At 51.1% G+C, this 12,655-nt stretch overlaps 2 protein-coding genes across 12 annotated transcripts in view; one reads left to right on the top strand and one right to left on the bottom strand.

Annotated features, from left to right (window-relative positions):
• The window catches only part of LOC126579676 (tau-tubulin kinase homolog Asator), a 10,172-nt gene extending 9,682 nt beyond the window's left edge, over positions 1 to 490 (top strand). For all 9 annotated transcript variants that reach the window (XM_050243198.1, XM_050243196.1, XM_050243201.1 and 6 more), the window contains one exon: positions 1 to 490. This exon is cut by the window's left edge. The gene's annotated coding sequence lies outside the window, so the exon portion shown is untranslated.
• A 147-nt stretch (positions 491 to 637) lies between these two features.
• On the bottom strand, positions 638 to 9,538 carry LOC126579678 (myb-like protein AA). Of its 3 annotated transcripts, none has more exons than XM_050243207.1 (5): positions 9,415 to 9,538; positions 2,758 to 2,923; positions 2,475 to 2,672; positions 2,048 to 2,402; positions 638 to 1,971 (listed from the first exon to the last, which is right to left on the bottom strand). In XM_050243207.1, exons 3-5 carry the CDS (start codon positions 2,558 to 2,560, stop codon positions 1,030 to 1,032), a joined length of 1,383 nt encoding a protein of 460 aa, XP_050099164.1. In that variant the 5' UTR covers positions 2,561 to 2,672; positions 2,758 to 2,923; positions 9,415 to 9,538; the 3' UTR covers positions 638 to 1,029. The 3 variants fall into 3 exon arrangements, with proteins under 3 accessions (XP_050099164.1, XP_050099163.1, XP_050099165.1); XM_050243206.1 differs by lacking the exon at positions 9,415 to 9,538 and adding an exon at positions 7,253 to 7,961; XM_050243208.1 differs by lacking the exon at positions 9,415 to 9,538 and adding an exon at positions 5,677 to 5,699.
• Between the last annotated feature and the right edge of the window lie 3,117 nt (positions 9,539 to 12,655).

Here is a 12,655-nt window from a genome sequence, read left to right as displayed (position 1 = left end):
ATCTCACAGTGGATAAATATTTAAAATGCAAAAAGCAAGAACCCAAAAAAATTAAAACAAATTGAAACGATTAAGTTTGCTTCTATAATGAGTTCGCGAGCGCGAGCGCGAGCCAAGAGGCTGCAGCAATTAAGGCGAGGGAGCGGTAGCGAAAGTGCATGCAGCAGCAGATTGGTGCAGATTGGCAGCGGCTCCTAAAAATGTGCTGCGCGTATCAGTAGTAGCGAATACCTTTGTGAATGCGCAACAATTGAAACATTAAACCGGCAAGAGACATGACAAGAGCGAAAGGTAAACGAAAAATAAAGGAAATGAAGTAACACAAGCAAAACAAAATGTATAACAAAGCAAAAAAATGAACAAATGATGTATGGAGCAGGGCAGAAGAAAAAAAAAGGTGAAATTGTGAAGACAACACCCACATGAGGGAAAACCAAAGCAGAAAGCAGCATACCATACGTGAAATAAAGGGAAAAACGCAATGAATATTACATTACACCGCTTGCGTCTTATGTGTAAGTGTAACCAGGGTGAAAGAACGGGATAGATGGGATCGGTTCACCAGCTGAACAACGAGCGCCAACGGTGTCGTCGAATCTGCAAGGATTCAGCATAGTGTGCGTAGTGATTTTCTTGTGAAGCATTTCTCATTTATTATTCTCTCGAAAGTATAAAGGTAGATTCAGGTTGATGAATGGAGGGAACATTGAAATGAACTGCCTACAAAGTGCGTTGGTAGTGGTGTGGTGCGGGCGGGAAGGGTGAGGCGTCGGGAGGCGGAAGGGACAGGAGAAATAATTTAAATCCTATAAGGAAGGGGTGGGGGGTGGGAGACTGACACTGACGTAATGGAAGGGGGAACTTAGAGAGCTAGTGACCAACGCGGCACATCCGAGAGCTGGTGGGTGGCATTGCATTGATCGTCGTGTCGCGAAGACGGTTGGTTCACACGGTAAACGCGTGAACACGTGTTGGTAGTGATGGAGATGTTTGAAGTCGTTGTTTTATTTGTGTCTGACTACATGTCTGCTACTGCTCGTCGGGGTAATGTATCTGGCCCAGATCCCGGCACAGGTTGTTGTTTGCAAATGAGGAGTTGTAATTGAACGAGCCGTAACCGGGAGCGGTCGTGTACTGCGTGTAGGCGGCGGACGGGAAGATGAGGTCGGGGTTGGCGGCCGCCGCGAACTGGTCCGTGTTTTGCAGGAAGGCCGAGTAGTTGGACGAACAGGCGGCTAGGTGCGGGTTCAGGTGGACGGCCTGGGCAGCCGCCTCAACGGACGCTGTGTCAGCTGCACTATACGCACCCTCGTAAGCCGACGACGCGCCAGACGCGAAGCTCTGGTGCTGGTTCTGGGCGATGTTGTTGTTCATGTCGCTCAGGAACTCAATCGACTGTGTGAGGGTGGCCGGTTCTGCGGCCGCTGTCGCCGCCGTATTGCGCTTAACCGTGCCACCGCCTGCCACCAGCTCGCCGGAAATGATCTTATCGTACGCGGCCTTCACGTCACTCGGTTGTTGCTGCTGCTGCTGCTGCTGGTGTGTGGCTGCTTGATGCTGGAGTTGCTGTTGTTGGTGTTTCCGGGCCGTACTATCATCCTCGACGATGACCCCGGTCGGCATGGGCTCATCCGTGCGATGGTATTTGTGGGACTTTTCTCCACCTCCAGCACCACCACCACCGCCACCCGCTAGCAGAAACAGTGCGTTCTCACGCGATCGAATGGGACTGTGCATCGAGCTACCGCGCCCACTGCGCATACTGCCGAAGGGGCTCGATTGCTGTTGCTGCTGGTGATCGGGACTGTCATCCTGTGCCATTCCGAGCGAGTTGACAAAGTCTACCCCGCCGACGAACATGTCGTGGCCCTTGTCTTGCTGCTGCTGCTGTTGCTGCTCTTGGCCAGGGGCACCCTGCTTGTTGATGCCACCATCGTGCAGCATCCCGTCCGCCGACAGCTCCTTCGACTCCTGTGAATGGCCGACAGACAATGAACGGTGGGTTAGAATCGAACGCGATCTCCAGCGAAAGGCGCGTGCCCATTACCTTATCACGCTTGATGCAGCCAATCATCGTGCCCTTCATATCCGGATCTTCCTTGATGCGCCTTCGTTTCGAGCTCGAGCCGGACAGCGACTTTTGTGACAAACCGAGCAGCCCATTGATGCTGTAAGATTGTGAGGCAACGTTCTCTACCTGCTGCTGCTGCTGCTGCTGCTGCTGCTGTTGTGGAGACTTCATTGCTTCCTGCTCCGCCTGCATCTGCTGATTGAGACAGTCCTGTTGGTTCTGCTGCTGTTGCTGGTTGTTGCGCGACATGATCCGTGGACTGTCAAGCCCACTGTTGTCGGAGCGCTGTGAGCTGAACTTGGCCTTCTCTGCCGCCTTGTTTCGCACGATACTGCGGGAGGAGAAAGAAAGGTGAACAGTTAGTGCATGTGCGGCATGGGAAGTTACCGCGGCGGACACTGACCGGTTAATGGAGGATACGCTCGGCACGTTATCGTGCACGCAGATGCCGTCCGCCAGTAGCTTATCCCGAATCTCCCAGGCAAACATGGTCGGGTTCTGCAGCTTGTAGGCCGCTATCGCCTCGACCACCGGTGGTGTGGCCACCTTCGGTTTCGAGCCGCCAATCACACCGGCCTTGAAGCTGCCCGTCTCGTAGTACCTGCGGATCAACAATTGGAAAGCCGCCAGCGGTTACGCGTGGAAAAGCGACCAAATAGTAGGGAAGCTGTGGCTCTGGCACTGACCTGGACAGGATCTTCGAAACGCAGCCATGGCTGACGCGCAGCTGGCGCGAGATGTCGCACGGCCGAATACCGTTGTGGGCCAGCTCGACGATGCGTTGCCGGACGAGATCGGGCAGAGGGCGCCCGTTTACGAACACCCCACCCAGCTGATTCACCCCTCCATGGCCTGTGGCAGTCCCAGAAGAAGCAATGCCCGCGTTGAATTGGTCGACGCCCAGCACCGATTGCAGAAACAGTGTGATCAGGTTAGATAGTCAGCACGCAAACCATCGTCAGAAGGAATGAAAAGGGTGAAGGAAAACCAGTAAAGGGAAGAACGAAAACGGGAGGAAAAAAACAGAGAACGAAACAGAAAACACAGAAAAAGGACACCGAAAAAAAAGGAGGAATAGGAAGAAAACGGTTAAGAAGATTGGTAAACGAGAGATCGGAGGGCACAATCGAGGCGCAGCAGTCGGGCTCTCGTGAGTGCCGCGGGTGGGGGGAAGGGGGAGAGTGTTCACCCCCATCCACCAGCGCACAATCGTATCCAGCCCTACCGAAGAGATCCTAGAACGAAATGCAAGCGAACACCTACTAGGGGTGGTGGGGGGGTTGAGGCGTAGGAGCGAGTGATACTAGGAGGTACCAATCCTCCTCGACCCCTTGGTGCAGAGTTACTACGACAGTGTAAAAATGTGTAGGGGGCAGAGGGTAGGATTGTTATAGTTTTGTGTAAAAAAAAAATGAAGAGAGAAAAAAAACAAAACAATTCTCCCGGATGCTGCGGATGCTGCAGTCCGGATAATATGAATGATTTGCGCAATAGACGTTGTTGGCGCGCGCAACGCGGTGATTGCGACGCGCCGGTGTGTTTAGCAATGCAATAGACAAAAAGCTTAGCTGCAGTAGCCTCCGCTACTGTGAGACAGCAGCGTGCACCGCGCTTAGATCATTTCTCCCCCACCCGGGCTCATTTGTGCAGGACGGCAAAATGTGTCGAATGTGACGCGAAAGGCCCAACAGCTTTCGATGACGTCATGATGAGAGCAATAGATATAGGTAAGATCATTCCTTTTACGTCCGACTGAGGTCGGCCACTGTGTGGTGCTCCTCTCCACTCTGCTGTGCGAGTGCGAGTGCGTGTAGTGTGCAGGTGCGGGTGTGTTGGTCAAGGAAAGACTCCATCTTTCGCGCAGCCACTGCTGGCAAACCGGCAAAGACATAAAGCAAAGGCCGGAAAAGCGAAATGATGGCGATGGAAACGATGACGATGATGAAGGTATAAAGAAAGAAATGAAAAGACAAAGTAGGAGTAGGAGAAGAAGGAGCAGAAATGAAAGAAGGGAGCAACACAATGGCTAATGGGTAGATAACGGGGTGAAGGGACCTTTAATGTGAGTCGTCGTCGTTGTGTAGTGCTGCGATGGATGAAGAGGGAGACGAATCGCAAGGGGAGGACGGAGCGGGGTTGAGCATAAATTCTATGCTTCCTTTTATGCTCATACGAGCTGATAGTTAGCATAAAACGGTCTCCTAGCGACTACCTCCCCCCCTAATTTTTCTCCCTTCTCTCTCTTTCTCTCTCTCTCTCACTCATTCTCTCTCTCTCACTCATTCTCTTTCACACACATACTTTCACCCTCTTTCTCGGTCTTTTGGGGGCTTCATCATGAGAAGATGAGGCTCCAGGTCGGTGCAATTCCCGCGTACCACGGACGAAACGAAATAAAATAGCCAGCCTTTTTTTTTTTTTAGCGAGTTGCGGTCGCTGAACAACACATTTTGTGACAGTTTGAACGCAAACGCTTCCCCGCAGACAAATCCCATACAAAAATGTCAGTTTTTTTTTGTTTGTTTTTGTTTGTTTACATCTGCGTACCGTTCGGGTTACATCGCAGATGCAGTAAAAGTGTGCGCCTGTTGCACAGCACCGGGCAAGTTAGTCGGCGGAAATAATGCGCATATTTGCGTGTGTTCTAAACAGTTATGTGTTGCGTGCGTTTGATTGAAGAAAATTAAGCGCCAAAAACATAAGGTTTTTTCGTTTCACTAAGAGACAATGGGGTCACTATACACACAACATAATTTTTTCCCATGTATGGACCTTCTTTTTCGGTGCGATAACCATATTTCGTTAGCGCAAAGCAAAGGTTCTGTGTGTGCCAGTGTGTAGTAACACCCTTCCGCTCGCTTATAACTAGCGATGGCGGTTCCATCGTTACCCCTGCACGTCTCTACGTTCGCCCCCCCCCCCCCCCCCCCACCCCCCTGGTTCAGACACGACATTCGCTGGAGGAGTTTCCTCTGCCCGTCTGCTATAGGGATGCCGTGAACCCCTGCTTCTGTGCGTGCCTGCATGCGTACGCCAGCGCGCGATGGGGAAATGGTGGCGGGGAACGCGCCATGCTCCTTCTCCTCCATTACACACCATTCGTTCCTTCCCTGCGCTACGGTGTTTGTACGTCACCCCCACCACACACCAGAGAAACCCACCTGACGCCCAAACCGCTGCGGCAGAAGGAAAGAACATGAAAGAACAAGGAAAAGGGCATAGGAAGAAAGGGGGCATAACAGGAGAGGCTAGTACGGAAGGCGGAAGAGAAAGGAGAATGAAAAAAGGAAGAAAAGTTGGTGACTTTTAAATGGAAACAAACTGCGCCACACGAATCCGGTGGCCGCAGGCGACTAGTAATGAGGTAATTGAGCAGAGCAGAGCAGAGCAGAGCAAACTCCCTCGGACGAGCAGCGAGTGACAGACGAAAACTGGTGCCAGCAGCGAGAACAGAGGAGATGGGGGAGGGGGGCAAAAATTACGCCCCCTCCCCGGGGTCCGTTCCCTCTTCCACCGCAATAGTGGAACGACAGTAGGAACGCGGCAAAGGAGTTTATTGGGATAGCCGGTAAGGGGTGGGTAGCAATGTATTACAGCATTATTACCGGCTGTGGTGCTGGTCGCTGGTGCTGGTGCTTATGCTCGCTCGCTCACTCACTCGTTCGCTGCGTCGTTGCGCAGTTTCGGAGGGAGAAAAGCCAACGGATTCGACAGACAGACAGACAGACACGGAGTCCGCGGGTCCAACGGAATCCCCCGGCTGAGGGGGGGTGGGGGTTCTACCGCTTGCACCACCCCTTCTTTCCTTCCTTCATACTCTCTTTCTCTTTTTTTCGTATTACGATTCTTGAGCGACGCGCGACGTTTGGCGCTATGCGCGTGCGTGAATACTCCTCAGTGTGGTCCTCTGTGGATTATGTGCGCATCCCCCAGCGTACCATCGCTATCGGCGCATTTGCCTGCAGTCTTCTGCGCTACCCAAGGGGCAGGGTGTGAAGGGGGTGGGGGGGGGGGGAGTGCCTGTTGGTGCTAAAACCAAAGAAAGAAGCAGGATGAAGAGTAGAAGTCGGTTGATAGTCCTTGAACTTGCGCGACGCCACGACAATCGCCTGTTGTTGTGTGTTGCGGCCACCGCCAGCGCTGGTGTATGTGTGTGCGTCGGTGCGATTTGATTGATGCGAGGAACACAGTCGGCGAACTACAGCCGCAGCCTAAGGTGCGCGCGGAAGGGTCCGCGAGATAGAGAGAAAGATAGGAAAAGAGAGACAGAAAGAAAGAGAGAGAGACAGAGGGAGGGAGCCAGGTGGTGGAGGCAGAGGGTGGCTAATGGATCCACTCTGGACCGCTCTCCACCAAACCCCTTTCATCAATGCGTGTGGCGTACGTTGACTCGCAGCAAACGCCGCCACCAGAGCGCCACCAACACCAGCGCACGCACGAGCAGGAAGGGGCCGCCGCGACAACCGCCCAGATCCTCCTTCTCCTTTTCCTCCTCCAGCGCACCGATTAACTCGATCTTTGTCGCGCTGTTTCGTCGTCGTACACGGAAGGGGCGCCGGGGGGGGGGGGGGGGGGGTTCAGTTGCTGCTGATGGTGATGGTGCGCGAAGAAGCGCGGGAACGGTGCGAAAAGACCAACCAGCACAAACACGACTCAGACGACGACGATTTCCTCCTACCGCGGCTTAAGCGGAGGGGGAGGGGCGCGGCAAGTCGCCGCAGCATAAGGGGGGTACATTCACACGCGAGCCACTCACACCCTCACACCGAACCCATGGGGTACACACCTCGTGCTACCCCCCCCCCCCCCCCCGGAGCGAGGGGGTGGATACGTTCTCTATCCGCTGTCAGTCCGTTGTGGAGGGTTGATAAATTGGAAGGGTTGGATGATGATGATGATGACGCACACAAACGCAAGCATACACATACGTACAACGGACTCTCTTCGTCTGCATCGGTATGTGTGCGTGTGTGGTGTGTGTTTAAGGTGGAATAAAAACGAGACGCTAGCAGAGAGAGAGAGAGAGAGAAAGAGAGAACAACGACGATGGGGCCTGTGGGTTGGCTTGAGGCTTTTTTGCTTTTCTGTGGAGCGACGGGGGAAGAATTCTCTTCTCCTTCCTCCACAACCCCTCCACAGCACACACACAAACCCACACAACACACACCCTTCACCGCTCACCTCAGTTAAACCAAAAACGGACGGAACGGATCATCCTCAGCGCCACAGCGCCTCAGCGCCCGTATCGCAATCAGACAAAATGTAAACGATCGATTCCGGCGACCATCTTTCGCGGTTCTGCTGCTGCTGCTGCTGGTGGTTCGCTGATTGAAGAAAAGATGTTGCGCTAGCTGAGATGCCGACATCTTTAGGGGCGATGACGCCCTAGCGGCATGGGGCCCTACATGGCGGACAATCGGGCCACTTCCTCGCACACAGAACACGGCAACTCAGAACCACTAACTGCGGGCCGCTGCCCCATCTGCCTATTCACTCCACAGGCACACACAAACACACAGACACATCTCACTCGGGCTTCGAGAAAAAGTGTTGCTAAACGCCCGGACCGAGGAACACTTTTGCTCTGGCGGAGATCTCTGTTGCCGATGCAGTGTTAGCGTCCTAAAGCGGACGACGATCACTACGACGACGCAGCGCAGCACGGCACGCGGTGCGCACTCGCCGAACGATCACTAGCTAATGGGAGGAAGTGGCCCCTGGTCCGGGACCCGGTGGCGTGCCGCGGGACACGCAGAACAGAACGACAGCGGCACCCAGGACACGCACACACACAGTTGCTGTGCTGTGTGGTGAACGAGTCGAGTTGGTAAGGTTCTGATGGCGGCGCCAGCGTCGAGAATGGGACCTGTGCTTTGCGATATGTGTGCGAGTACAACGCACTCTCTCTCTCTCTCTCTCTCTCTCTCTCTCTCTCTCTCTCTCTCTCTCTCTCTCTCTCTCTCTGTCTCTCTCAGGGAAGGCAGAAGGCGATCACGATCTCACCTTACCTCCGGTTTCAAACACCCCCCCCCCCCACCGCTCGGTTGCCCCACAATCACACACGCGCACACATACAGGAAGTAGAGTGGAAATGGAAAATGCAAAAGAACGTTTCCGGCGTGGTAGTGTGCGTGATCGCGCAGCCGCGCTCTCCTACCACACCTTCTCTCCTCCACCTGTCCCGCCCATCAAAAGGGAATATTCAACGGCTCCGATCCCCCCGCCCCCCTTCCCCGAACCTCTGAGAGTGTAGCTTTCCCTTCCGGCAGAGGATCACCAGCAACAGCGCCGCATATGCGATACATTCAATCGAGCTCCTAGCAAAGGATGAGGGAATGCGGGGGGGGGGGGGGGGTTGGTGTTGTTGAGGCTTCCCCCTATGGCCCTGGAGGATTCCTTTAAAGTGCCCTAACATCCCTTTGCCTCGGACATCACCACCGTGTGGTAACCGTTGTCGCCGTTTCCACCGTTAAAGAGCAGCTGGCCGGGACGTGGAAGCAATGGGAAGCGAAGAGCGGGAGCATGGCGCAAGGAGCAACAGCCGCAGAAACAATAATAAAAAAAAAGGGAAAAGGGATCAAGGAAATGGGAAGCATTTAAAGATCCGAGGAAGGAAAAAAAAAGTAGGGAGACCATCGAGGAAAACAAAAGGGAAACGAAATGGTAGAACAAGGCAAGGGGGAAGAGAAAAAAAAAAGTCGAAGAACTTGTTTTTTTTCTCCCCCAGGCCCGCTTGACGCGTTTTTTTTTGTTCGGTGGACCCCTTCTTCCCGTACAGGTGTAATACTCCAGGATGTTCTGCTTGCAATTAAACGAATTGTAATGCATCTTTCAGCGGCTAGCGAAGAAGAAGAAGAAGAAGAAGAGGAAGAAACAATGGAAACAGTAGGAGCATAGGAGCCTTGTCTCTCATTCACACACTGCCACGCTCAAATGTGTGCGAGTAGTGTCCTGGACGACTGGACCGTTTTTTAACCTCGCGCGCGCTGCAGGAGAACCTGTTCCTAGCCATTTGATAGTTTAATATCGTTGGGAGGTCAAAAAAAAACACCCTAACCTCTAAAATTGCGTTTGCGCCTAAATTGGATACTCCAACGATCGGTTTAAAACGTACCGGGGGGGCACACAGACATACGGAGCGCTTTAGCAAACATCTCTGGCTATTATCAACCACCATATGATAAATGGTCCATTATAGCACGTATAGCACGTAGAACACGTTCCTCTGGAAGCCCAGGACGGGCAATTGGAACAGATACTGCAACTACTAGCACTTTTCGGCGACAGAAAACAAAAAAAAAGCAAAAAAAAAGACACTCGAAACGGGAATGTCGCGTACTTACCAGGTAGCCTCAGGGAGCAGACGTGCTCTTCGTGGTTCTCTGGCGGGGTTGGCCGCAGTAACGGCTGTTGAATGTCAGGACAATGTCAGCACCCTCCAAGGGTCCCAAGTCTCGGCCTCGATCCTTGGTTGGTTGGTGCTGCTGCTGCGGCCGCCATTAGCCTCACGGCGACGGCCCATCCATTGTTGCTTGCAGCTTGGCAGGATCATCCAAATCCCTGTGGTCGTGGACTATTTGCTGGTTGTCCGTCGCGGCGTTCGCGCCACATTTGTAGGTTGATCTCGTTGTGGCGCCGATCCGCTGGTGCGACAAACCGACAGTACAGCTCTTTTCCAGATTTCGATTCCAGGGATTCAAGAGGGGGAAAAAAACGACCAAATCTCCTTCACTCCCTCGTCGTCAGCATTGCCCCGCTCACCCCAACACCAGCCACCCCCTTTTGCACTTTATCCCGCAATTGCCGAAGGGGTGTGCACTTGGTGCTGGTGCTGGTGCCGTTTGAACGCATCCAGTTGACAGGCGCGTGCGGTCGTCACTCAACCGTAACACGTGCTCCTTGCAGCAGTTATGCTACACGCCGCTGGTACGCCTGTACGCTGGTGGTGCCGCATTGGCTCTGAAAACTCGATTCTTACCGATTGTAATGGCGTGTCTCTTGGCGTTGTAGCTGCCCCGTTCCTGCTCGTAAAGGGGCTCGGAATATATGGATTATCGTTACACGCTCGCGAATTGAAACCACACCACACCAGAGCAAGAGGAATGCGCGCATTGGATAGCTCTCCGGCCCCCAACGGGGCGAGCAGGGAATTCGCGGTATTTCAAAATTCGCTTCCGACAAAACCGTGGGGCCCGCAAACATCTTTTTTTCGGTTTTGCGGGGCCAGGCAGGTTTTCCAACATTCAAAGGCACACACATGTTTGGTAACATCGTCTTCGGCACCAGTGAGCTACTTACTTATCCCTGCTGCGGATCTCACAGGGATGTTGTCCAACGGAGAAGAGTGCGAGTAAAGGTCCTGGTCAGTTGGTTTGGCTTGCTTGGTAACGGGGTTCTCCTGATAACCGGACACAACACAACGGATTTAAACGAGCAGTACACACGAAACGCACGGTCGTCTGAGGCGCTGGGACGCGGAGTCGCTGGCGAGCTGAATAACCAGCTGGAGTCGTAGGACTTTATCGCCCGTCATGTTGGGTTTTATGCTTGACAGTCGGAGTTAATGTTTTGTTTACCGTGCACTGCGCCATGCATTTGTAGAAGCGAAGAAAATCAAAGTTCGATGGACGCGCACATTTCAACGATTATAACCAAAAGTTTAGCGTCAATAAGACTCACCCTTAATTTACGTTAAAAAAACACCAACAACTCATCCACTTTGCATCCTTTTTGGGGTTGGAATATTTAAAAATTTAGCGCTTTAATAATCGATGAGATGTGCCGGAATCGTTAAGACCATTAATTGTTAAATTGATTTGGCTCGAGAAAAACTACCTAGATATTTATTAATAAAAACTCCTACGGGCCATCAGGCCCTTATTGGAACATAGGTCTCTACAAAATTGATACAAAAGTGAATAATCGGATACGATCACGAAACGTGCCAGAAAAATCTGGATTTCTATGCGATCGCTGCAGCAAATAGAGAAGGGACACTACGCTATGCTGGCATATTCTGTAATGGATCTAACTACAGGGTGAGGCAAAAAAAAATCTGCAACACAGTTAAAACGCCATATCTTTTTCATTTTTGTTTGGATTTTATTGAGTAAACCCAAAAACTGCGGGGAATTACATAAACTTTAAGAATCTGTTTATTTTGTTTCGGTATTTTAATTTTTTGGATGAATTATGGACTTGAGACCGTAGAAGCAACCATCGCTCGTTAGAAGCAGGGTGCTTTGTGGCATTTTGACTCATTCTTGGAGACGCGTTTGTTGAAGCTGATCAAAAGTATGTTATTTTTTAGGTCTAACTTTGCTCTTCAAAATGCCACAAACGGAGAAATCCTGCGCTTTTTACTTCCATAGATATTGACAGCCAATAGGACATGGAAATGAAGTGTGGAACGTTCTTTTTTCGCTAATATCATGTCTCGGTTCCGTCCTGTTGGAATCTCCCGGGTCTTTCGCATGAATTGTTTGTATTTCTAGGACTACAATGAAGTTCCTAATAGACTTGGCAGGTGAATTTGTTGATTTATCTCCGATCCACCGTACAAAACTATACGAGGAGTGCGAAAAATTGCATGTTATCACATCTCAACCCATTAGCAAACCGACTTATGCGTCCTGGTGACCAACCGAGGGTGTAAATCGTCAGCTTACCTCTCTGGCAACTAAACCCCATCTTTTTTTTGTTTACAAACTACAGGATAACGAATGGTTTCTCAGCGAAGAAAACCAAGATAGGAAATTCTTCATGGCGTTTTAACTATGCTGCAGTATTTTTGCCTCACTCTGTATACTGCGATAAAGGGACAGATATGATCAATTAACAATCGAAATGTAATTGCTCCCTCTCACCCCTCTTTAAGAGCTTAAGATCCTCATAATCAATTATGTATGTTTTTAGGACAATTATTTAAAAAGGGATCAATTTCATTGAAGGGTAGAAGGGAAGTCCTAGGTATGTAAATAAAATGGTTATGTATAAAAATACAATAAAAATGAAATTGTTGGCTGTAGAGCAGATAAATATAAATGAAATTGTTGGCTGTAGAGCAGATGTTTTCTGATAACTCTTCAATCGATTTATCACTGTTTTTCCGTTTTTTCAACAGATATGTGTGTTTTTAATGTGTAAACAGCGCCAAAGAGCACCGAGTAAGAAACAACGATGGGAAAGGCTAGCCGATTGTTCATATGCTTGCCGTAGCACACTGATGCTATTCTGAATCGACGAAAGCATAACGAGGTGAAGCGCCCACTGCACTTTCACTGGCAACGGCTTCAGCACGATGACGACACTTTATCGATAATACCGTCCATTATATAGCCCAAACCACCTTCAGGTATGACGAGCGAATAGCGATTAAGCGATCGAATCCACACTAGAGAAATGCTTGCGTTTACCCTTTCCAGCGGATGACAAAAGTGGTCGCCTATGGCCTATGGATGGGAGTAATTTGTATCGAATGTAAATTTATACAACTTCAATATCGTTTCTCTTTCGCGCACTGAATATGGAATGGGGGAAAAATACTCAATGCAATATTCCACTCTTCACTCACCGCCGCAACGG

This window comes from Anopheles aquasalis, chromosome Y, assembly GCF_943734665.1.
Source record: "Anopheles aquasalis chromosome Y, idAnoAquaMG_Q_19, whole genome shotgun sequence".
NCBI classification, from domain to species: Eukaryota; Metazoa; Arthropoda; class Insecta; order Diptera; family Culicidae; genus Anopheles; species Anopheles aquasalis.
The sequence above is the reverse complement of the archived record's forward strand: the minus strand, read 5'-3'. Positions and strand labels throughout refer to the sequence as shown.